Genomic DNA, 22,297 nt, shown 5'->3' with positions numbered 1-22,297 from the left:
CAGTGCCTCGGTTTAGAAAGTATTTGTGGGTGTAACTAACTTTTTTCTTTATAAGGGTGATAACAACTGATCTTCATATTCTAGAGCCTGTCCCAACTTCCTGCTGGGAAGAGCACGCTTATATCCAGTATTAGCTTCCTATCCTCTTTGGAGGACAAGGATCTTCCCTCACTTAGTTCTCATCTCCAAATAAAATTAAGTACCACCTTGCCTTCCTTAAAATACCAAAAAACATTTAGATGGTGCCATTACTGTGACTTCCAAGCAAGTGCTACATTTTAAGCCGGCCAATCTCTTACATTGCTCTGAACACCGAGCTGCTTTGATCCAATTTTATTGTATAAACATAATTATGTTAAAAAACCAGTAACAAAACACATCCCACACCCCCACCCCCCACCCCCAAACCCACAGGAAAAACCAAAACCAAAACAAAATTCTAAGGACCCAGATCAGAAAGAGAAGTTTGCTGTAACTCACTCTCCTGATTTGGTCCCTCTCTCGTCACATGACTACTGAAATTGCCAAATATCTTCGAGGTTGGACAGCCTCCGGACAGCAGCTACCAGGGAGGCTGGCCCTCTCCTCCTCCCTATCCCACAATATGCTCCACAGAAGTCTCTCGGGAGCCCACTGTTACTCAAACAGGATGTGGTTCTGCCAAGCTTTGTGCTCCCTCCCTGCAGGACACTTCTGCTAGTCCAAGCCAATTAAATTCATGTCTTTCTAGACAGATTTCTGGTCCCCCTTTCAGTACCACATGCATACAATGCAGGAAGCTACTCATTTGTTGGCATCATCCTTTCTTCCAGTATGGCAACCAAAATAATATATTGCTCTCAATGAATTTTTTTTTTTTTCCCTGTGGACAACTTCACTCAAATTACTAAGGGCAGAAAGAGTACATTCCTTCTTATTTTCAGTTAAGACTGTATTGAGTTTCAAAACTTTTATAAGCTACAAAATCAAACAATAGATAATGTGTGCTCCTAATGGAATCGCGCCAATGTAGTTCTACCAGTACCAGAGAACTTCCCCTCTCTCAAGTCTGGGATGCTGGGGAACATCAGGTTCACAATCAGTCTGGCAAGCAAAGGCCCATTAACACTTCCAACAGTTGGAATATCTGTTAATTTACAGATAGGTGGTGGGTTTTGTTTTATTTTTTAAAGGAAATGTCCTAATGACAAGTGTCTGCCCTTAATTTTTTGTCTTTTAAGTTCATCATTCAACCTACTGTTACCTTACAAATTTTCATGACATAAGTAGCAAATAAGCACAAATCTTTATGCATCTTCCCATGAGCCATTTTTTTTTCCTAAATAAGCTATCCAGCAATATATTGTAGTTGGAAAAAAACACTACATGCACAATGCATACAAATCAAACACTAGGTCTGTAAAATAAGCTTTAAGTAAAAAAAAACATGGTTAGTGCAAAGTCCTGAAACTCATGACATGATCACAGACTAAAAGTACAGAAAAGATGGGACTGATTCAGGCAGATTAATTTGCTTTTGCCAACAATCCTCCCCATTCAAAAACACACACAAAAAGATTACTTGTCTTTTTCAAGTAAAAGTGCAAAAGCTACAAGAGACAATGAGAATGAATTTACAAATAAAATATGGGATTATGGAAAAAGAAAAGCATGACCGCAATTAAGGAAAAGCTACTGGTTCCTACTTACAAGATTTATAAGAAAGAAGAATTTGGATAAAAGATGCTGCAAGATAATAGAAATAAAATGGAAACAAATCAAAGGACAGCAGTAGTTATAAAATACTTTTAAGATGGTGAAATCGTAATATAAGTTAAGAAGCTTTTAGCTTTTTTTAAAAAATAGATTAAAAGCTTTATGATATAGCAAGCTCGTTAAACACATAGGAAATTGGCATTCAGGTCCAAAATTATGGTTTTGAAAGTATCATGCAAAACAATGAACAAAAAGTTACAAAATACTAGTAAGACTTAGAGCTGTTCATATCAATGTACATCAGTTCTTTAAAGGGATATATATTAACCCTTCCCAGCTCAAGTATGTCTCCCTGTGTTGCACTGTATATGGAGTATACACTAGGCTATCCTACAGCTTCTGTGACTTGGGGTACATTTTGTAAGGGGAAGGTTACTTACCTGCAGAGTCTCCTCACAGCAATACTTCTTCCAAACCATGAGTTCCTGATGGTATTACAGCTCCATCTTCCCTAATCCAAGTTGCTAACAACCAGTATACCCAGGCATGCCTTCCCTGACCACCAGCTCAATCAACAATCTTCCAAAGCAGAAATAAAAGGCATAACACTACCACAAACATCAACATCTCAAAACCAATCTCCAGAGAAAGAAGAGAGAAAAGACTCCAGTAGCCGGTTACCATGAGATAACGCCATCACCTTGTACAAGCTGCTGCTCTGAATGTGCAGAGTGAGATCAAGACTCATCACCAAGCCCCTCAGCACCACTCAAGATGCCCTTAAGGCTTCTTACAGTTTGTTATAGATCCCCAGAAACATGCTTTGGGACATTAATGACAGTTGGGCCAGAAAAAGTGAGGATAAAACTGTATCCCAAGACTCCCTGGCTGCCAACAGCACCTAGGTGATACCACCAGCCCACCTAGAGGACTCCTTTGGCTGCTATAAAACACAGAGCTGGCAGGTTTGTGAGTGATTTTAAATACAAGGATTAAGAACGAGACCATCAGATTGGAAAATTCAGTGGCTGAAATGCTGGTACAGGGTATTCACAGGTTTCTCCCAGTTCTCCCAAGCTGAGGACAGGAACTTGCAGCAGCACACGCTGTATGGCCCAGCTTGTGTAACTGAAACACATCCTGCCAGTGAAGTGCTGGATGTACTCAGCACATGTACACACCCCCCAGAGAGGTCATATTCAGAGTTAACTTCATAAGGGCTTCACAGTGAATTTCTCATGAAGGCGTTTTCTCAAGTACCAATCATAGGGAGCTATTTATGCCACACTAACAGCTAAATAAATACCATGCAACCATCTAATTCTAAAGACTACACCAGCAGAATGCAGCTCCTTTCAAACAGATCATTTTTTCTCTCTTGCCACAATACAAAGTAATGTGCATTAGCTATAATGCTATAAAGCCATAAAGCTTCACCATCAGCAAAACGCCTGATACAGGACACTCAAAGCACAAAAGCATTACACTAATGATGGCAAGATTGCTGATTTGCTTCAGAAACCAAACACAAGACTATCTTGAAGGACAGGGTTCGAAGACCAAACAGGAAGACTGCTCTCCAGTGACAAACTCTACCAGTACTCAGCCATAAACAGATGACCTCCAGCCAGTCTTGTGGGAGAGAACAATTCTCTCTCCTCCCATGAAGAGACAGACAAAACTACAGCATCCTCAAACATGAAATACCTACGATCATCCTGAATCATGCAAGAAGGTTACCAACAGAGATGACAAAACAGGGGGGCAGCAGTGACAGAGCCAGAGAAGAGCTGAGGCTGGAAGGAACCTCTGGAGATTACATAGTCAGCCTCACCCCAGCCACAGCAGGGTCAAGTAGAGCAAGTTCAGCTACCCTTCCACTTATTCAAATATTTTTCGTCTCAGAACCTACAAAAAGCTGCACATTTTTCCCACCAGTCATTTTTAATCTACTTCCTTTCTGGAGGTTAAAGAGTTTAAGTAGTAAGATAAGTGAGGTTACAGGACAAGGAGAAAAGAAAGGATAAATAGGTACTCATTCACATCAGCCTCGATCAGCTGCTTTTTACTTCCTAAAGCTCATCAAAAACACTTGCGTTGTAAGATGGGAGAAGGACAACATGTCAGTCCATGTGGACTAGCAGCATTCATTTAGCTGAAGTAAACTAACTGAACTAAATTCTGACCTAGAACTTAAGACCACAGCTCATCCACGGGGTTCCCCATTAAGCACTCACATTTAGCTCACCAATACCTCTTTAGGAATCATGTCCTATGGGTTCACATTGCGAATGTGTCACATGACAGAAGAGGAATAAGAAACATGCACTAGAAAATGCAGTGTTCTAGAAAGGTGTCCCAGGGTGAGGATCTCTCTGCAGGACTAAGGAGCAATCTGTACCAAGACATTTTACCTCTTTCTTTTTCAAGGTGGTCCTCGGTCCTCCAGTCATCAACAAAACAGATAAATCATATCAGAGAGCTATGACAGAAGAAATTCTTAACTGCATAGCACTGAAACAAACTGAACATTAGAAGGGTTTAACGCTGGTGAGATCTTATACAGCTGCAGTCTCAGATCTAAAAGAGAAATGGTGTGTGGGCCAGTGGTAGACAATACTACATAGCAAAGCTGATTTTAAGTGCAGGCACTTCCCAATCATAAAATATTTAAAGCATCCGTAAAAACAACAGTGCTTCCTGAAGTTAATGCAAAGATTATCAACAGCAGTGTCAAACATGGTAAGAATATTCAAGCTAGTGGCAAAATCATTACTGTACCAGGTGCCAGAGGACAGCAGATGGACCATGATATACAGGTATAGCCAACCTACAGCCAAAAAGATTTATTTTTGTCCTCTTTCCTAACGATAGGGATTGTGGCAGCTAACTGTCCCTTCTCTGCTGCCTTCTTTCTTCAAGCCACATCTATACTGGCTAGCACGAGCAGAGGCAGGTGGATGAGCACAACATGCATATCTGATTATTACTGATGGGCCCCAGAGTATACAATCCTCCTGGCCTACCTCATTAGCCCAGCACAACACCTCCTGCTCTACACTGCAAGGAGGAAAAGACTCCACCTCGAAGGATCAGGCTTCACAGATAAGACTCCCAAGAACAGAAGCTCTTCAATTTCCACTTAGACCTGATTTAAAAGACACTGACACTTCAAGTCAACAGGAACTGCAGGAGCCTAGCCCTTTACAAGTCTTGCTACATTTTCCCTCCTAAAACAGAAGCTGAGCAAAAGAATTTATCCAAAAGGATAAATCAGGCAATCAGACTCTGGTGTTACTCTATGCAGTTTCAGCAGCATGGGTCCATCTTCAGTTTGTTCTCCTTTTGACAGCCTGCCACAACATTGCTGTGACCAGCCCTTCACACAGCACTCATGGTATCCTGGAAGGGCAGCAAACACTTAACTAAATTCCGTAAGTTAATTCTCCCTTCCAAATCACTAGAAAAGCAGGACATAACACAGCCAGTTTCTGGGTCTCCACCAACATAATTCTCTTGGATCCACTGCTGTTAATAAATGGCAGAACATGTGACATGCAAAGACTTGTCTCATTGTGGACAGCTCTGAAGAGCATGGAGGAAGAACAGAATCAAACAATTTCCAAATAGTTGTTTCTAGTTTTCAGGAAGCTATTAAGTCCCTCTGTAAGGCTTGCAATACCACAATTTTCTGACTACTGTTAGGCGACTTAAGGCATAGCGTATATGAGCAGAAGGCCGTGGAACCCCTTCAAGGAAGTCCATGACTTTGATTTTGGATGAGTATATACTTCTGCTAGAATCACACCACCTGTTTACAGCTCACACTGTTGCATAAGCAACATCTCAGATTACATCTTTTTCAGGTTAAGCACTTAATTAAATTGTTCAAGATACAGATTATGTCAAAATTAAAACGATTCAATCAATCTGCAAAGCATTAAATACAGGAATACGTTAGCTGCACATGCAGTTGAACACACCTTCAAATTATGCCTTACTTCTTCCTAAGCTCAGCTCTTTCTCTAGTAATGCGTCATGGACCTTTTACAAAGGGACTCCAACCTCTTACCACAGAAATCCACAACTGTACACTTTCAAAAAACCATGTGCTGCATACCAAAAAATACCTTTAAAAGATCCCAAATCCTAAATCCATCGCCTCCACACAGGAATTTGTGACACAACAAACAAGGAAGATCATCACTTTAATTGCTGCTGTCAAGTCCAACTATAAACCAAACTCCCTACAACAAACCTCTTGCTCCTATTTTTACTTAGGCCAATGATCTCCCAATAGACCGATCTCTTGGAAGAGTTTAGCAGACATTCAAAATACTACATGAAGAACAGAAACAAATGCAAGGAGAAAGTATTCTTTTCTGAATATTATCACCAAAAGGGAGAAGAGTGCGAAAGTGCTTCTCTGAGCAGAGGACTAATTGTGCTATCATGTCTCAAAACATCTAATCTCTGAAGCTGAGCAATGTATAGGAGAGAAAATAAATTTATCAGTTAAGGACTGAAGACAACCAAGGTATTAAGCCATATATGGAAACACATAGCAACCATCACTGAAAGGCAGCAACTTCACTTGCTATTTTAAAGACTTCTGTTTTCATAACACTCTCCAAAAACAAGAAGTACCACTTCATGCAGTATCTGCAGTGATTTTTGACAATTTTTCAAACATTAAAGAGGCACTATAAACAGTGGCTGTTACTCAGACATCCTAAGATGAAATCTGCTTGAATAAGTGGACTCATCACATTGTTTCCTTCAGTTAATAAAATTTTCCCCACTAGCATAATTGGGACTGCAATGCTTGTTAGAGCAAGGGAGTATTTAATAGTAAAAAGTGATTTTTTAAAAAATTATTTTTAAACCCCCAAACACCTGCTCAACTAGTAACAGGTGCTGGCTCAGCTGGGAGGGGTTAACCGCAATAGATTTTTTTTTTTGATTATGCATATATCAATCTTGCAGGTAGGAAATGTCAAGGAAACAAGGAAAAGCGTACATGCATTTTTCAGTAATATTTACCAGTCATGCTGCTGTCTCTGTTTATTCCATTATGAAGTTTACAGTGAACAAATGCTGCATCAAATAACCACGATCCAAAGAGGTTCAAGATGCTGTTAACCTTTGGCCTGCGAGGAGCCGGCAGTGGCCGTGGCTCAGAACTTGTCTGGTTTGGGCTAGAGAGTGGAGAAGTAGAGGAGGGTTGGTGCTGCACTTTTGAAGTATGTGCAGTAGTTACCTAATTGAACAGAAGAACAGGTCAGCTCCTAGAAGTAAGGAAATTATCTAAACACTTTAATCTAAATTACTTTATCAAAAGGGTCAGCTACTTAAAATCTGAATATGAAATCTTACAGTGCTGGTTTTCATTGTTGCTTTATTCACAGTCACTGCCCGATGCCTTCGGTTATGGGGTGGAGTGGTGTTGATCGCAGTGTTCTGGGGCATGCTCAGCCTATTTACCGGCGTGGGTGGTGCGCTATCTGACCGGGGTCGTGAAATGCCTGTAGATCAAGAAATAAAGCAAGCTTTCAGCAAGAATTCCATAGGCTCCTACATGGCAGCCCAGTTAGTAAGCATCTGGCCTTCTGTAAATAGACTAGCTTTCCCCCCTGCCCCCCAGAACAGCAGTAGTAAGAAAAACATCTTTCCCCTTTTCCTATTAGCAGAAATAAATGCACAAGCAAAAGAAAACCCTGCAAATGATTAAAAAACACCTTAAGAATGTGGGAAATGGCACATGGGAGGACAAAGTCTAGAAGCAGGCAGAGGAAAAGGGGTAAGGTTCATTTACCAAAGCCAATTTAACAGCTCACTCCTGCCAAAATTCAGATGCCTCTCACCTTTGCAGTTTTTTCCCAACCATACCTCCCACGTCCCATTCTGAGACATCTCTAAGATGTCTGACCCTTCAAAGCCACTAAAGATTTAGCTCACTAAATTACGATGAAACCCATCCACTACGCAGTTTTATGCTGGTTTTGTGAGCTGAGTCAGCTTGCTGAACAGTCAAATACTAAGTCAGTACAAGAGATGCAAGCAGAGCAAGCTCTAGTTTTTCTGGCAGCAGCAGGAGATTAGATCAGCCTTTACCCAGTTTCAGGGAAATACTTGTGGTGTATAAAGCCACTCTTCCCAGTCAGATTCAGAAGCAACTAGCCCTTTGCAAAATCTGAAGTGACAAACACTTCTTCCCATTTCAATGAATACCACCACTCTCACACTCCACCCCAAAAATTATGGTGGAATTGCAGTGTGCGTGAAGATTTGACACAGATTGTTTCGACCATGTTAATTAAACCATTCAAATACTTTTTGTAACACATTATAGAACAACTAACTCCTGCTAAAACATTAGTGTTACACCCCATAAAGGGGGCAGAATATGCATTACAAAATGTACTGGTTTGGTATGCTCTTTGAAAAGAGGATGCAGTACTTTGCCGAACGCACACATCGTGTAGGTAATATCAGGGAGGGCCAGAAAAAAACCCTTGTGCTTTGGCACTTAGAGAAGAAGGCAATGAGATCTCCCATCAACTGTAGCAGAAGGGGTCTTACTACAGCTCTAACATCTGACTGAGCACACTCTCACATCCACACCTACAGCCTGAATTTAATTTCACCAAGAGCTCTCCTGTGCACAAGTGCATCGTAGTCCAGGTGGGCTATCATCACCCTAGGCGTTTCATCTCGCTACACGAGATCTTCAGAAGTCTCAAGTCTCTGATACGACTTCCTATCAAAAGCTCATGTAGACAGCAGCGCTCCTGGCATGATTACAGAAGAGTCTGAGCTGCCAGGGTCCCCAGAAGCGCCCCACGGCTGGCCAGTGTGGAAGATCTCAAACCCAGATACCACCACACACAACCCCCACCACATCCAGACAAGAAGCTGTCTATGTGATCACTGTCACCCCAGTGGGAACAGAGTCTCAGGCAGCCAGATACAAAAAACAAAAAAGCCTGCCACACCTTTAGTGAGTTACAAGTCTCAGCTAAGAACCTCAGGCTATTTTTAAGGTCCAAGAGGAATTCACTGCAATAGCTATGCCAGCAGAGGCACACGCACTGCGCAAAGCTAAGAGATGCTCAGCTTCCTCCTCTGCCTCTACTGCAAGATGCCCCCCTCACAAGTCTTACATTACAAACTATCTTCTTCACTGCAAATTTATTACTAACCACACTTTCACAAAAACCTTGGATATAATAAGTATAGTATGTAACGAGGAAAAACGTAACAGCTTTAAAAAAGAAAGTTTAATTCATTTTACGTAGCCAGTAGAAGACTTCAAAGAAACACCTTCCACCAATGCTCAGTCAGACTCTTTTTTAAGTTATTGTTTCAGCACAGACTGCCAAATCCTATTATCACAGGTAGGAAAATAGAGTTTGACAGAGTAACACAAGGAGCCTGTTTTCATAAGGTTAAGCCATATGTTGCCTATATATAATCCCTCTTTAATAAATTATGATCTTATTTAACAGACTACCGAATATTTTAAATCTCACATCTGGTATTAGTAAAAAGCAATCATTAAAATTCCTTAAAATTGGTGGCAAGACATCTAGAAGAACACATCGGACACAGCATGTTTCAAGATTCAATAACTTAATAACTTCTCTTAATAGCGTAAGAGAAATGGCCATTTGCTCTTTTAAATCACTTTTTAAACAAAGCTGTTTCTACAAAAGTGAAATCTATAGTGACAAAAACTTTTTTGCAGGGAGGAATTCAGTACTGATAAAAACTTTTCCTTGCAATATTTTTACAGGAACACAGAATGTATTTCTAGGATCTTATAATTCAGTGAGACAGGAGGATCTTAAGGACTTGAAAGAACTAAACCATCCAGGATTTCCCCAAGAGACAAACAACATGTAAAAAGCTGATAGTCTAGTTCCAGAGCAGATTTTTTTTCTAAACACAGTTTATGTATCTGCTCAAGTCTTCTGCAGTCTCACATCAGCTCACACTTCTGGCAGATGACAACATTTGTTTGCATACATTTAAGCAAAAAAACCAGTAGGAGACAGGCAGCTCTTCAGAGCTTACAATAGCACGTTTTCTCTGAAGAATTCTTAATAAGCCTGGAGCATACTAAGAATAACACTTTAGATTTTAGGTGCCATGAAGTGTTACTTAAAACTTAGCAACCAGTGCTTACATTTACCTTTCAGCTAAATTTGAGCTACTCCATTACCAGCAGACACAAAGAACCCCAGCTTTTTTTCTCAGCAGTACTAATCACCTGCTAATCATAAACTAAGTGAAACTGGAACTTGTAGTATAAAGATCTGAAGATGACAATCAAAATTCAGTACCTTATAAAAAACAGGCATTGCATACAGCTGCTGCCACAAAGTTTATAAACAAAGTGGGCAGTGCTCACAACATGCTAAAGCATAACACTTGCACTGTTGATTAGACAAAAAGAGAAAGAAACCTTGTTTGAGGAAGAGATGGCTGGTTTTATTTTAGACTTCAGATCTATTTAATTGTTTTGCATTTGAAATAAGGCCATCTACAACTTTGGGCATTCAAATATTATTATTGTGTGTACAGATAGTAATTTAAAAGTGACCTGATGTCCCTTGCCTATCAATTCCAGGATATACTTACGAATGATAAATTGTTATGGCTTTATTTATGGAGAAGACAGATTTAGAGAGTATAAAATAATTATTAAGTTACTATTCCTAGCTATCCACAGGTAAGACAAAAGCATTACCTAGGAATGCATCCACCAAACAGCTGATCCCACGCATGGCACGAAAGAATATTTGAGGCAGATGTTTAAGGCAGGGGTACTGATTGAGTTCTTGAGTCATCCCACTCACATTCAGAAACTGCTCCTGAAATTTGGGGGTAGAACTAATAATGGCTGGGTTACTCAAATCCACAGGATTACTGCACACAAAAAGAGAAAAAAACATTTTAGTTTAAGAACAGCTGTTAGGACTTTAAAAATACTTAAAGATACAATAGTTTAAGGCATTTAAACCACATTACAAAACAGCATCTAATACCAGTATGATTTTAGCTGTCACTCCATCACAGGAAGTCATTTTTCACTTCCTGCGTTGGAGGTACTTAACTGTCTTCATTTCAAACATCCCCCAAATACAGTGACTAATTTTATTAAGATCCAATGAACCAGAGCATACGCTTCATAGAATAACGCCACCATTGCAGTAATATTAATTACTTACAAGGTCTTTCAAACTCAGTTTAAGAGGTCCTTACATTGTTAAAATTATTCTCAAAAGGTAAGCAATGAATTGCTAGCAAACAGTGACAAGAAGGTGAGCAGGTTGTAAAAGTTTGAGCTATTTTTCCTGACGGATACAAAACCTGTAACAGCAATTCCAGATTTGAAGAGAACAGTGCTTGTGACGTTATCACAAATGAAAAAAGATTTTTTTAGTTAGTTAAAAAGTAGATTTTAAATCTACTTTTAAGTCTAAAATTTATCTAGCTTTAATTAGTAAATAATGTTTTATATGAAAAGTTTAATATTTTGGCCATTCAGAATATTATTGCAATGCTGTTTCCAAGAACCTTTAAAACCAACCATGCCACTTGGTTCTGTTGTGTGTTTAAGGAAGGAGTAAGAGTAAGGACGTTAAAATTAATTGTATAACTTTCTTCACAAAACCAAATACATTAATTTTTAAAATAATCTTTTGTAGGTTAAATTTAACCTGGAGAATAAGTGGTAGCAGTATACATCTCTTGCAGCTATCATTCTGCTTCTCCTGTTTGCTCTCTCAGAGAAACAAAATTATATTCTTTTTCAGATCCTTCAAACTGCCAAATAGCTAAAAACTTGTTAATTAAATGAACCAGTTTACATTCTCAAAGAGCCAAAGAATTCAAAGTTGAACAACCCACTCATAACCTTGGTCTGAACTGATGCAGGGCACTGGTATCACAAATTGCTTACACTTTTTTCTATTTAGATGCTTAATCTTAGCAATCTCTAGAAAAAAATTTTCTTACGTCATGCAAATTTATAGAAATGATGCAAGAATATGAACAACAGCTGTAATTGCAATACCTCAGCATATGTAAAAAGCGAAACCAAGTTTGTGCAATGCACTCATTATCCATTTCAGGAGGAATCAGACCAGCATCTTCATCGGGAATTTTAAATGGAGGAAATGAAGGTCCATATGTAAAACGCAGCAATCTAGAAAGCAAGACAGACAGATCTGTCATTCAGTTAATACTCCTCAAAAATTTAAGTCATTTGAGCCTCAAAGGAACCAGCAGTTGACAGGTAAGCCCACAAGCAACGTCAGAACATTCCAAGTTTTCCTAGAGATCCCCATTTTATACAATTTAGTCCTCTTACAGCTTTGAAGGGTACACACCTTGGAGCCTGTCCAAAGGTCCAACCAAATCAAAGAGCTGTTAAGGCAACCCCACAGCAGCTCTACTGTCTGTGCGGGGGGTCATTACCACAGGCACATACATAACTGACCAGATGTTACTTAAGAAGGGGGGGCGGGGGAGGGGGAAAAAGGAGGAGGAATTTAAGCCCTTATCCCTCAAGGCTCTTTAGCTAAAGTGTCCAATGACACCAGCAAGCCACATTAGGTTACAGGTCTCAATTCAGAGTTACTGATGACTTACAATTTATGCCAGCACACTGAGCAACACTCAATGCCATCCCACAAGCAGCACAGGATTTACAATCCAGAGTAGCAAGCTCTTCAAAAAAGATGCACTACATTTTGCAGAAGCAGCAAGCTGAAGAACAGTGAAGAGCAAACCCACAGAGGGCTTCAGTGCAATATCATGAGGATAATGACTTGGATAAATGGGGATCTTTCTCTAGAAGTGCTATGACTACCCAACCAACAAGCTTCACTGGGCCACTGCTGTCTGATCTGGCCTCTCCTCCATCCCCAGCTTTGCAAATTTACAGATCAGTTTCTCCGATCAACATAAGCCTGGTGTTCTCTAAAAGGATGGAAGAGATCATTCACACCTTCTCAACACCCTAGCCCACCCAGAAATCAGTTTCCATCTTTCCTTCAGCTAAACTCACTTTTACCAACATTTCTTGCTTATCATACCCTTATTTCTAAGCTTAGAGTTGCTGGTAATGGACAAGAAATGTCCCATTAATTGCCTGCTTAAAGCTGTATAGTTTTACGGGGATAAAGTCATCACAACTAGGAAAATGGGGCGGATAGCTGAAGTCTACAGCTGACTCCTGAACTGAATTACCATCTTCCACTTCCCCCAGCGCTGGGCACTACTTGCAGCCACCTAATGCAAAATACGTTCCACGTGTGTTTGGAATCACAGTCTGTCATAGTAACTAGCTCAGATAGAAAAGCAAATGAGCTTTAGGACATGAGGCCTTCTTCAGGTGCAAGCCACAAATACACACACCTGCACCAGGCAGTAACTGCTTTCAATATATCACACTGATGCCCCAGCACCCATCTACATTTAGTGCCCCAGAGGCATCACCCCACAGTAGGTTTTTGCTGAGGAACTACCTAGCTCTGACAAACCTAGAAGAGTCTGGGTACACCCCATGCAAAGTCATGCCCCACATCTCTGTTCTGCAGTACTCTGCACTACTTCACAGTTCTGCCCTTATGAGTTGCAAGCAATCAGTTTTTCAAAGAGCATAGCCAAATCTTAACTGAAATTTGGGACATTTTCAAGAATGACTGAAAACAGAAATAAATTGTAATAAAATAGACTTATAGCACTCTAGATGTGTAAACATAGTATCTATTGGTACAGCAACACAAGACCCTAGCTTTGTCCTGCTATGAAGTCATAGCCATGGATACAGATGAACACTTCATATGTGTACAGATTTCCAAATATAATTTTCCGTAGAGTTTTAAGTTGAGAAGTTTACTCTCAGCTTATTGCTAATAACCCCATTCAGACAACCATTTACTAAAACAACTGTTTGAAGCTGGAGCTTCATTTAAGTATTAAAAATGCAGCTTAAAACACCACTGAACTTAAAGTTAGCCTCAGGAGTTCAGCTTTTTATGTATTAGGTGTAAACCAACATTAATGAACAGCACACTAAAACATTACAGTAAACCTGTGGATTACTATGCATTAACAGAACTAAGACTGTTAGTCAACAGTGGAAGATAAAGTGTGGGCATAGTGCATGGAGCAGAACACCAACGCATGTTTTGAGACAGCTGTTCTTTTCAGATCAGTGAATCATGAAATATTTTCTGTTATGCAATGCTACATCTAATAAGATAAAAATAGCTAAAAAAAATAGTTTGGGAAACATGGAAAACTTGTATGGCAGCTTTATTTTCCACAGGTTTCACAAGTAGCTGCATAACATAGAAAAATCCATCCATGCTTGGAATTTTGACAGGTAATTCAAAATCAAAAGTTCTTGCAGTTAAAATAAACCCTTATAGAAAAGCATACTATTGAATTTCTCACAGTGCAGCAATTTTAATACATTTTTGAACTTTCACATAAATTATTATTGATGGCTCAAGAGAGCAGGGAGGAAGAGACCCAGACTCCTGCTCCTCAATATTAAATTCAGTTCTTTCATTCAAGAGGCTGGGATTTATCCCACAAAGACTTCACACCATAGACCCCCACATCAAGGGTACTGACTCTCCCTTTGCTGTTCAGGGCCTTCTACTACAGCCTCTACCACTAACCTCTCTCACAGCCCACAGATCCTGCCATGCCCAGCAAGGCTTGGCAGAGCTCTCCTCCAGCACCCTGGAGGAGAGAGCCAGCGCTCAGAGGAGAGCGTCCAGCCACCCCGGCTCATCATGTCCCTGCTGCAAGGGCACAAGCGCCAGGCAGCAACAGCACGGCTTCTGCTGCACAGGGCCGGAGAGGCAGAGTCCCAGAGTCACCTCAAATACAGACACATGCAGTAGTAACAAGCACCTAACAATTTTGGTGGTGACCAGCGTTAAACATACAGGCTATAATATTATTACACTACTACTCATGATTCATTCTTCACAAGACATGATGAAGAGTCACAGTGATGGAGATTAATATACACATGCTGTAAAATGCCAAATATCAGAGAGATGCTAAGATTATAACAGAGACAATCCAATTCAGATCCTCACTTGCACAACAGACACACACAAACAGTAAAAGCCAAGGATACTAGCAAGATGTCTCACTTTGTTTAGCTTGTTCACTTTTGGATTGCTGTGCATTCCACAAATAAGCAACTCCAGAGAAAACATATATAACGCTGATCATCCACATACATACAGGTTTATTTCCACGGGATTACTCCTACCTGGAAGTAAGGGCACAGATGACCTTGCTCCACTGCTCAACAACTGCAGGGTGATGTCGCCAGTTGGCCACCATCTCTTTGGCAGTTTTCCAGTAAGGTGGTGTTGGAAAGCACCGTGTACAAGCTAGTAACCACACCTCAAACAACACACCAATTAATTTTTCAGCCAGATTCTCAGCAATGCCACCTTATAACAGAAACAAAGCATGCCTTCAGTAAGTATTCAATTAAGTAATTTCAAATATATCCCCAAGAAGATTTCAGTTTAAGTGTGTAAAGATATCTTAAATTCATTTTTTTTCTGTTTCATCCCTGATTGCTTCCTACAGCCAATTAACTTTTTTTACAAGACTAAACATAATATATAAAGCCCAGCCACTTACATGTGTCACTAAGGCACACTGGGAATTCACTAATTTTAGGCTGTCTTCTATTGCACTCTATCTATATTGATGCCTTTTTTAAAATGAAAAAATGGTATAAACTGATAGTATGTTCCAGTAGGCAGGCCATACTGCAAGACACATAGAGAGCAAATAGGGAGCAACATTGTATGAAACCCTTCACCATGAACTGTTCCTGTACTGAGTCACTGTTCTGCAAAAATATATTTAGGAGAACTCAGCTCCAAATCATTCATTTTTTTCTAACAATGCTTTATTTTGGAGTATTGTAGCAGAATTAAGAGTGAGCCATTGTGCTCTGGTGGCTGCTAGGAGCTTTTAACAGGTTTCCTCCCATCCCCCTGGCAGCTCAACATCAAGCAGAGCCAAAGGTTTTTCCAGTAATTGAATCAAATGGATTGAACACAAACCTTGCACAGTTGGAGCTGCTAGAAGAGTGTCATTGATCTGAAGAAGAAACAATAACAAAACCTCCCAGGTTTCTCTTGCCATAATTGTTGATTCACGAGCCAGTTTCTGGACAGCTTTCAAAACCTGCAAACACAATCTAATCTGGCTAGATCCTGGGTCTGGCCTGTAAGAGAAGAAACAATACTTGAGTCTCTAAACGAGAACTATGAAGAGATGCATACAATAATCTGAACTTTGAGCAGTTACAAGAGGAAGCATCAATATTATTAAACAACGGCCAAGAACATGAGCTAATATGCTTCTATGCACCCTGTGTCTCGAAGCACCCTAACTCTGCCTTAGCAAGATGTACCGTAACATTCTTCTCTACATGGCACAGAACTCACCACCATAAACACTAACTGGAGGAAGCAAAACCCATTATCCCAAATGAATTTATCTTAAACCAAACAACGAGAATGTAGTTGAGACATCGCTAATTGTTACATATGTAATTCAGAAGAAGAGTGGCAATTTAGGAGAAAATATTGTTAGCAAACTAATTTAAATTTTTCCTAGTTCTCCTTTTGCTTCCAAACGTAGATCCAACTCTTACCTGAAATTCTTTGGGTTTAGGAAAAAAAAATATCTAGAAGAGGGTCATTAAATAGGAAAATCAGACTAAAGGAAGAGGGGCTGAGTAAGGAAGGGAACAAGCTGATGTTATCCAGGTTTTCCCTATAGTAACAACCAGTTCCACACTGTCACTGCTGAGCCGCTCAACATCCAGTGCTGCAGAAGAAGCACAAAGCAGCAAGCTCTCTTCCCAGGAGTTAGTTTGGACAAGACAAATCTCTTGGGGAGGGGATGCAGGGGGAGAGTTCTCGGATTTTCCTTCTGTGCTTCCAATAAGAGTATGAGACACTGAAACTTCATCTGACAGCAGTAACTATCACTAGTGCTTAAGTAATCCGCAAGGCTTCCTAAATATTGTAGGGTTGCTAGAGATGCAAAGCCTGGGGGTTGCCTGGGGACTGCTCAAATACATCAAGAAAATAAGTGTTCATTTCATCACTGATAGAAGGTCAATGCTGGGAGGAAGAATGCAAGCACCCTCTCTAGTCAGTCCAGCAGACTGAGGAAAGGCAACTTGATTCACCCATCTTTCACTGTTCTTATTTTTCACCACCACACTATTTCAAGGACTGTGCATGTAAACATTTGATTCAACCAAACACTCTAACTAGACTGATTTATACACCTGCTTTATATTCGATGTATACATGTTCCCAAGATGCTATTTATGTTAAACTGCTCACTTAAGGCTGCTATATTTCACACCTCAACTACAGATCCTCCTCAGGACCAGAAACTCTCACAACTCTGGGCCACCAGTTTTAAGGCAGACAAACCAACTGCTAATCGTTTCCAGGAAACCAGGATGAGGAAGGAAGCTATTTTAATCACAACCATCCATAGGACATAAGCTTATAATAAAGGCTTAGTATTTTCCACACAAGAACAGAAGATTTTTCTAGAGAATAGTTCAATGCAGGTTGCTACAAGAGCTCCTGAATAAGTATTCTACATGAGCCCATCAGCACCAGTAACCTGCACCAATTGGTTAGAAACAGAAATTATTCTCCTCTTCCCCTCCACATGCACGTAAGAATATGAACCTTTGCTTTCACTCAAGCAAGATGCACACAACCCAGTGCTGCATTTAATTTCCACTACAGAATGTCTTCCTGTTGCTGGCATGAATTCTGAACACAGCTCCCTGGAGGACAAAACTTGAACTGTAAGGTTTTTCTTGAAAACAGAGCAGGGACTTGAACATCAAATGTTGAGAGCAGCAGCCATGAAAAAACAGTGTTTCAGATACATCTCAGAGGGTTTTGAATGAGAAACAAGAGAATAGTTATACTGTGGGACAGGAGAGAGGGAAGTGTTTAAAATAATGATTTTCCAGCCCTCCCTGTCTCTGGATGTTAATTATTTTGTTCCACAGCCATCACGTGCAGTCCACCACCCTGCATCGAGCTCCAACAATGAAGCTGGGAGAGAAGGGTGGAATGGAAGCTTGTGCCAACAGCACGTTAGGAACAGGACTACTGAACTGCCTGCTGCCAGGGCTCCTGGTGTCAGAGCAGTCAGGGGATCATAGCAAGAACCACTTAACTGACTAGCAAAGAATCCATTTTCTACTGTGCCAATGGAATAAAGGTTCCCAGGCAGTAGGTTCTATACTTCATGTATTAAAGCTCAGAGACAACCTTCTGTGGAAGTCTAATCCAGCAGCATGCTTTCCTCAAATTTGTGTTGTTGCCCTGACCATCCTTCAATGGGAATTAAAGTGCCTTTTTCACTACAAGTTAAGAGCAGTGACAAGGTTAGGTGGTTAGGTCAGAGAGGGACCGGGGGGGGTGGGTGGTGTGTGTGTGTGTGTGATTGACAGCCGGCTGAACAGGAGCCAGCAGTGTGCCCAGGTGGCCAAGAAGGCCAATGGCATCCTGGCTTGTGTCAGCACTGGCATGGCCAGCAGGGACAGGGAAGGGATCTTACTCCTGTACTCAGCACTGGTGAGGCTGCCCCTCGATGGGTGGGTTCAGTTTTGGGCCCCTCACCCCAAAAAGGCCATTGAATGGAATGACTCGAGCGTGTCCAGAGAAGGGCAACGGAGCTGGGGCAGGGTCTGGAGCACAGGTCTGATGGGGAGCGGCTGAGGGAACTGGGGGGGTTTAGTCTGGAGAAGAGGAGGCTGAGGGGAGTCCTCATCACCCTCTACAGCTCCCTGAATGGAGGGTGCAGAGAGGGGGGATGAGTCTCTTGAACCAAGGAACCAGCGCCAGGCCCAGAGGGAATGGCCTCAAGCTGCGCCAGGGCAGGGTCAGGCTGGCTCTGAGGAAGGATTTCTTTGCAGAACAGGTTGTTGGGCGTTGGAATGGGCTGCCCAAGGCAGGGGAAGGAGTCCCCATCCCTAGAGCGGTTTAAGAGTAGAGTTGACCTAGTGCCAAGGGATCTGGTGTAGCTGGGAATGGTCAGTGCTAGTTAATGGTTGGACTGGATAATCTTCAAGGTCCTTCCCAACCTAGATGATTCTGTGATTCTATAGACTTTGAAGCAATCAATAAATGGCAATGAACTCCTCATCTGAATTTGTATAGGTTATTATTCAAAGCTCTTTACTAACAAAGCCTTCAGGTAAAGTTAATGATCCAAGCACAGCAGAGCACTCTGAAGGCCACTTGCAATGATACTTTATTAATACCGATAAAAGCAGATGATCGGGTACTTACAGACATATACTAAACATTGAGCTGAAGTCATTTCAGGTAGCTAATATTTAAAGTACTGTTTCACAGGGCACCATTAAATAATCTATTACTTAACCAACACGTGTATTCAACAGTAGCAGGTAAACTTGTCAAACTATAAACAAAGTCTGATGTTTGAGCACTCTGACAATATAACTTTGTCCAAGACCTAGAAGCATGTGTATCTCGATATTATCATCCAAAGACGTCTCGTGCAACATCAGGTTGTCAGATAGCAAGCACTTCTTCACAGGATTCTTTCAAAACTACTAGTGAAAGAAAGGGGCATAATTATGCTGACTGTAACAGACCACAAGATGAAGTCACAGAGCAGCCACTTACTGCAAGATCCTCCAGCACATCAGAAATGGTCAAGTCTTAGGTAAAAAAAGCATAGGATTGCCATGATGTGCTCTTAGATTATCTGCTTTGCACAATACCAAGCACATGGTTACACAGTGATGCTATTTAACCTTGCCCCCTGCTGCCAGTCACCTAATAGAGACAGTTCTTGAAGCTCTCAGAACAGTAAACACTCAAGTCTGTGAACCATCTGTAATTCTAATTACCTCAACACAGCAACAACTCGATTTGCTACTGAAAATTACAAAACAGGTTTGTAGAGGCACCTTCCTCCTAACTTTGCAACAACAGCAGTCTTATTTTAATCAAGAGCCTCCACATCTCCTCAGGCCTCTTTGACAGGTTACCTGCTGACTACAGCTTCAAATTCCCAAGCTTCCCTTATGTCCCAGCCTTAACACTCACCTCGGTACAAAGAGGTTTTGGAGATGTCTGAGAATGTTTTGAACATAAAGGTTTGGTTCCTTAATAACTGGTAAAGGAATGGAGTCCTTAGGTAATACAAGAGCCATAATCCAATCTGTATATACGTCCACACAGTATTTCACAGTATCGCCATCCAGAGGGAGGGTCAGTCCATAACAAACCACCTCCATAGTCCATTTTACCTAACCAAACACAAAGCAAAAGTTATTAAAAGTAAATATTAGCAACTAAACAATGGTCAGAGCACATTGGCTCTACTTCAACAAAATAACAGTAGTTATGTGGTATGAGCAATTCTACTTAACATATACTGCAAGAAAAAGAAAACACCAAGTCATTAATTTGTGTATCATGACATTACAAAGATTATGGATAAATGGCAAATCACTCTAAATCTGAATTTCTGTAGTCTAACCTGTAGAGAGAACTCTTCAGAAGACACAATAGCTGACATAATGGAAGATTTTAAAATTCTAGTAAATACTTGTACTATACAAAGACTTTTTTTTAGAGTCACATACTGCTGCTTCAAAAGTGAATATAATTAGAAAGACTTTATGGTGTTACCTGCTAAATCCCTTGGTTGGTGGTTTTGTTTTTTTTTTTTTTCACTTTAGCCTGAACTTCCTGATACAGTAGCTCAGATCATAACCCATTAATAACTGTTTAAGTACACTGTTGCTACAAACTAACTGTTAATAGAAGTCTTATGTAGATTACTAATCTAAAAATATAGCACACTTCATAAAACTTGGACTATTAAAGAGAGAAAAATAAAAGAGGATATAAAAAAAAATCATTAAGCTGCCACTCTCGTGTGAAGGAAACTATGATCTCTAAGGAAATGCACTTACTTCTTTGTCTGTTTTTAGTAGACTCTCACTTCCAACGGATGATGTAATTAAAGCTTGTCCAAGAGGACGCACCACTGCATTTGCCACTTCTCTCCCCACGTTTTCAGGATAGCTGTGAAGTACACTGGTATTACCCTGATCATTTTGAATGACAAGATGCAAGGATCTCCACTCTGAGTACATAGTGCCTCTATGCCACAACCCAAATAACACCTGGGAGGCAAGGAAATAAAAAAAGATATAGTTAGGAGAAATGTCTACGACATGAGTTATCAAAATCGGGGCTGTTTGCCATGATACAGACCCTTGTAAATTCAAGACGCACATGTCCATGTCATATTTGAAGACCTGGAAGAGATCCCAACAGCAGGTTTTCAACCTTAATATGTTTGGTTTTGGGTTGTTTGGTTTTTTGTGGGTTTTTTTTGTTTGTTTGGGTTTTTTTGTTTGTTTTTTTTACTACAGCTGCAAGCTTGGGTTTTTTTGAAAAGAAAGATTACAGTAAGTTTCAGTTAGGCTAACAGCCCATTTGAGACACTTAAACTTGAAAGTGACTTGACCTCACACAACTTCTCCTTGAGCCATCCTTGCAAGAAAGATGCTCTCATACAACATCTTTGGCTAACTATACAACAGTCCCACAAGTATTTTTACATTCATAAAGTATATTATAGCATGCACTACTTAAAACTGGTAGTTGAAGAATGTGACTGACTGATGATGAAGAGTGCACTATATCTGAAGTGATTTCAGGACTGACTGAGCCTTGGTGGATCACCTAACTTAAATCCCATATCACTTTATAGTTTCATGATAATATCACATACCGGTACCAAACCCAAGGCATTAGTGCATGCCCTAATGCATTTCAAATCCTTGTAAAATCAACACACACAGAGTCACTCCCTAATCTAGATTTGTCCCAAAGATTCAAGATAGAAAAGCCACTAGAAAATCTGCCTGGTAGCGCTCTCAGAACTAGGCAGGAGAAACAGAGTTCTCCTTTCAACAACACTCCCAGCTCAACTGCAGTTGTGCATTTTCCCTTACTGCAGATTGAGCCAGCTCAGGGAGCCAAGCTGACAGAGAACTAACCAGGTTTTTGCAGGTTGGTTTGTTGGGGTTTTTTTCCGGGGTCAGGGGGTGGCACTGTTGTGAAACAATTGGGAGCAGCAGATTAGAAACCGGAAAATTGAAGCTGCGCTTCCACAGTCCCTCTCAGCCAGCGTTTGCCCAGAAGCAGGGTAGGGTAGGGTATGCCTTTCTGCCCCGAGAGCTGCGGATCGTGCTGCACCATCAGCACATACCCAAACACCTACCTGCTGTGCAGAGCCAGCAGCCCCAGGCAGCAGGTCCTGCCTCTCCAGGCAATGCCAGGCAGCTCAGGGAGATCTGCCAGGTGCTGCCACTGTTGATCTACACATCAAAATATTCGGAAAGCTAAGCCAGCACAAACATTTTTTCTGCTGAGACAGTTTTTAGCTGGATCAAGATCTGATCTAACTCAGGTGAGATGAACTTCTGTGCCAACACAAAGGA

General features: G+C 40.8%; 1 protein-coding gene across 4 annotated transcripts in view; it reads right to left on the bottom strand.

Moving 5' to 3' along the window:
• The window catches only part of RALGAPB (Ral GTPase activating protein non-catalytic subunit beta), a 66,573-nt gene that overhangs the window by 38,680 nt on the left and 5,596 nt on the right, over positions 1-22,297 (bottom strand). For 2 of the 4 annotated variants that reach the window (XM_074920086.1, XM_074920087.1), the window contains exons 2-10: positions 20,759-20,971; positions 19,884-20,086; positions 15,819-15,982; positions 15,005-15,191; positions 11,777-11,908; positions 10,448-10,626; positions 7,072-7,220; positions 6,739-6,955; positions 1,690-1,725 (exon numbers count right to left, since the gene is read on the bottom strand). In XM_074920086.1, coding sequence (XP_074776187.1) covers positions 1,690-1,725; positions 6,739-6,955; positions 7,072-7,220; positions 10,448-10,626; positions 11,777-11,908; positions 15,005-15,191; positions 15,819-15,982; positions 19,884-20,086; positions 20,759-20,941 — 1,450 coding nt within the window. In that variant the 5' untranslated portion in view covers positions 20,942-20,971. The remainder of the gene's footprint in view (positions 1-1,689; positions 1,726-6,738; positions 6,956-7,071; positions 7,221-10,447; positions 10,627-11,776; positions 11,909-15,004; positions 15,192-15,818; positions 15,983-19,883; positions 20,087-20,758; positions 20,972-22,297) is intronic. The other 2 variants (XM_074920088.1, XM_074920089.1) reach the window with 1 other exon arrangement.

The sequence above is a fragment of the Athene noctua genome, chromosome 16, assembly GCF_965140245.1.
Source record: "Athene noctua chromosome 16, bAthNoc1.hap1.1, whole genome shotgun sequence".
NCBI classification, from domain to species: Eukaryota; Metazoa; Chordata; class Aves; order Strigiformes; family Strigidae; genus Athene; species Athene noctua.
The sequence above is the reverse complement of the archived record's forward strand: the minus strand, read 5'-3'. Positions and strand labels throughout refer to the sequence as shown.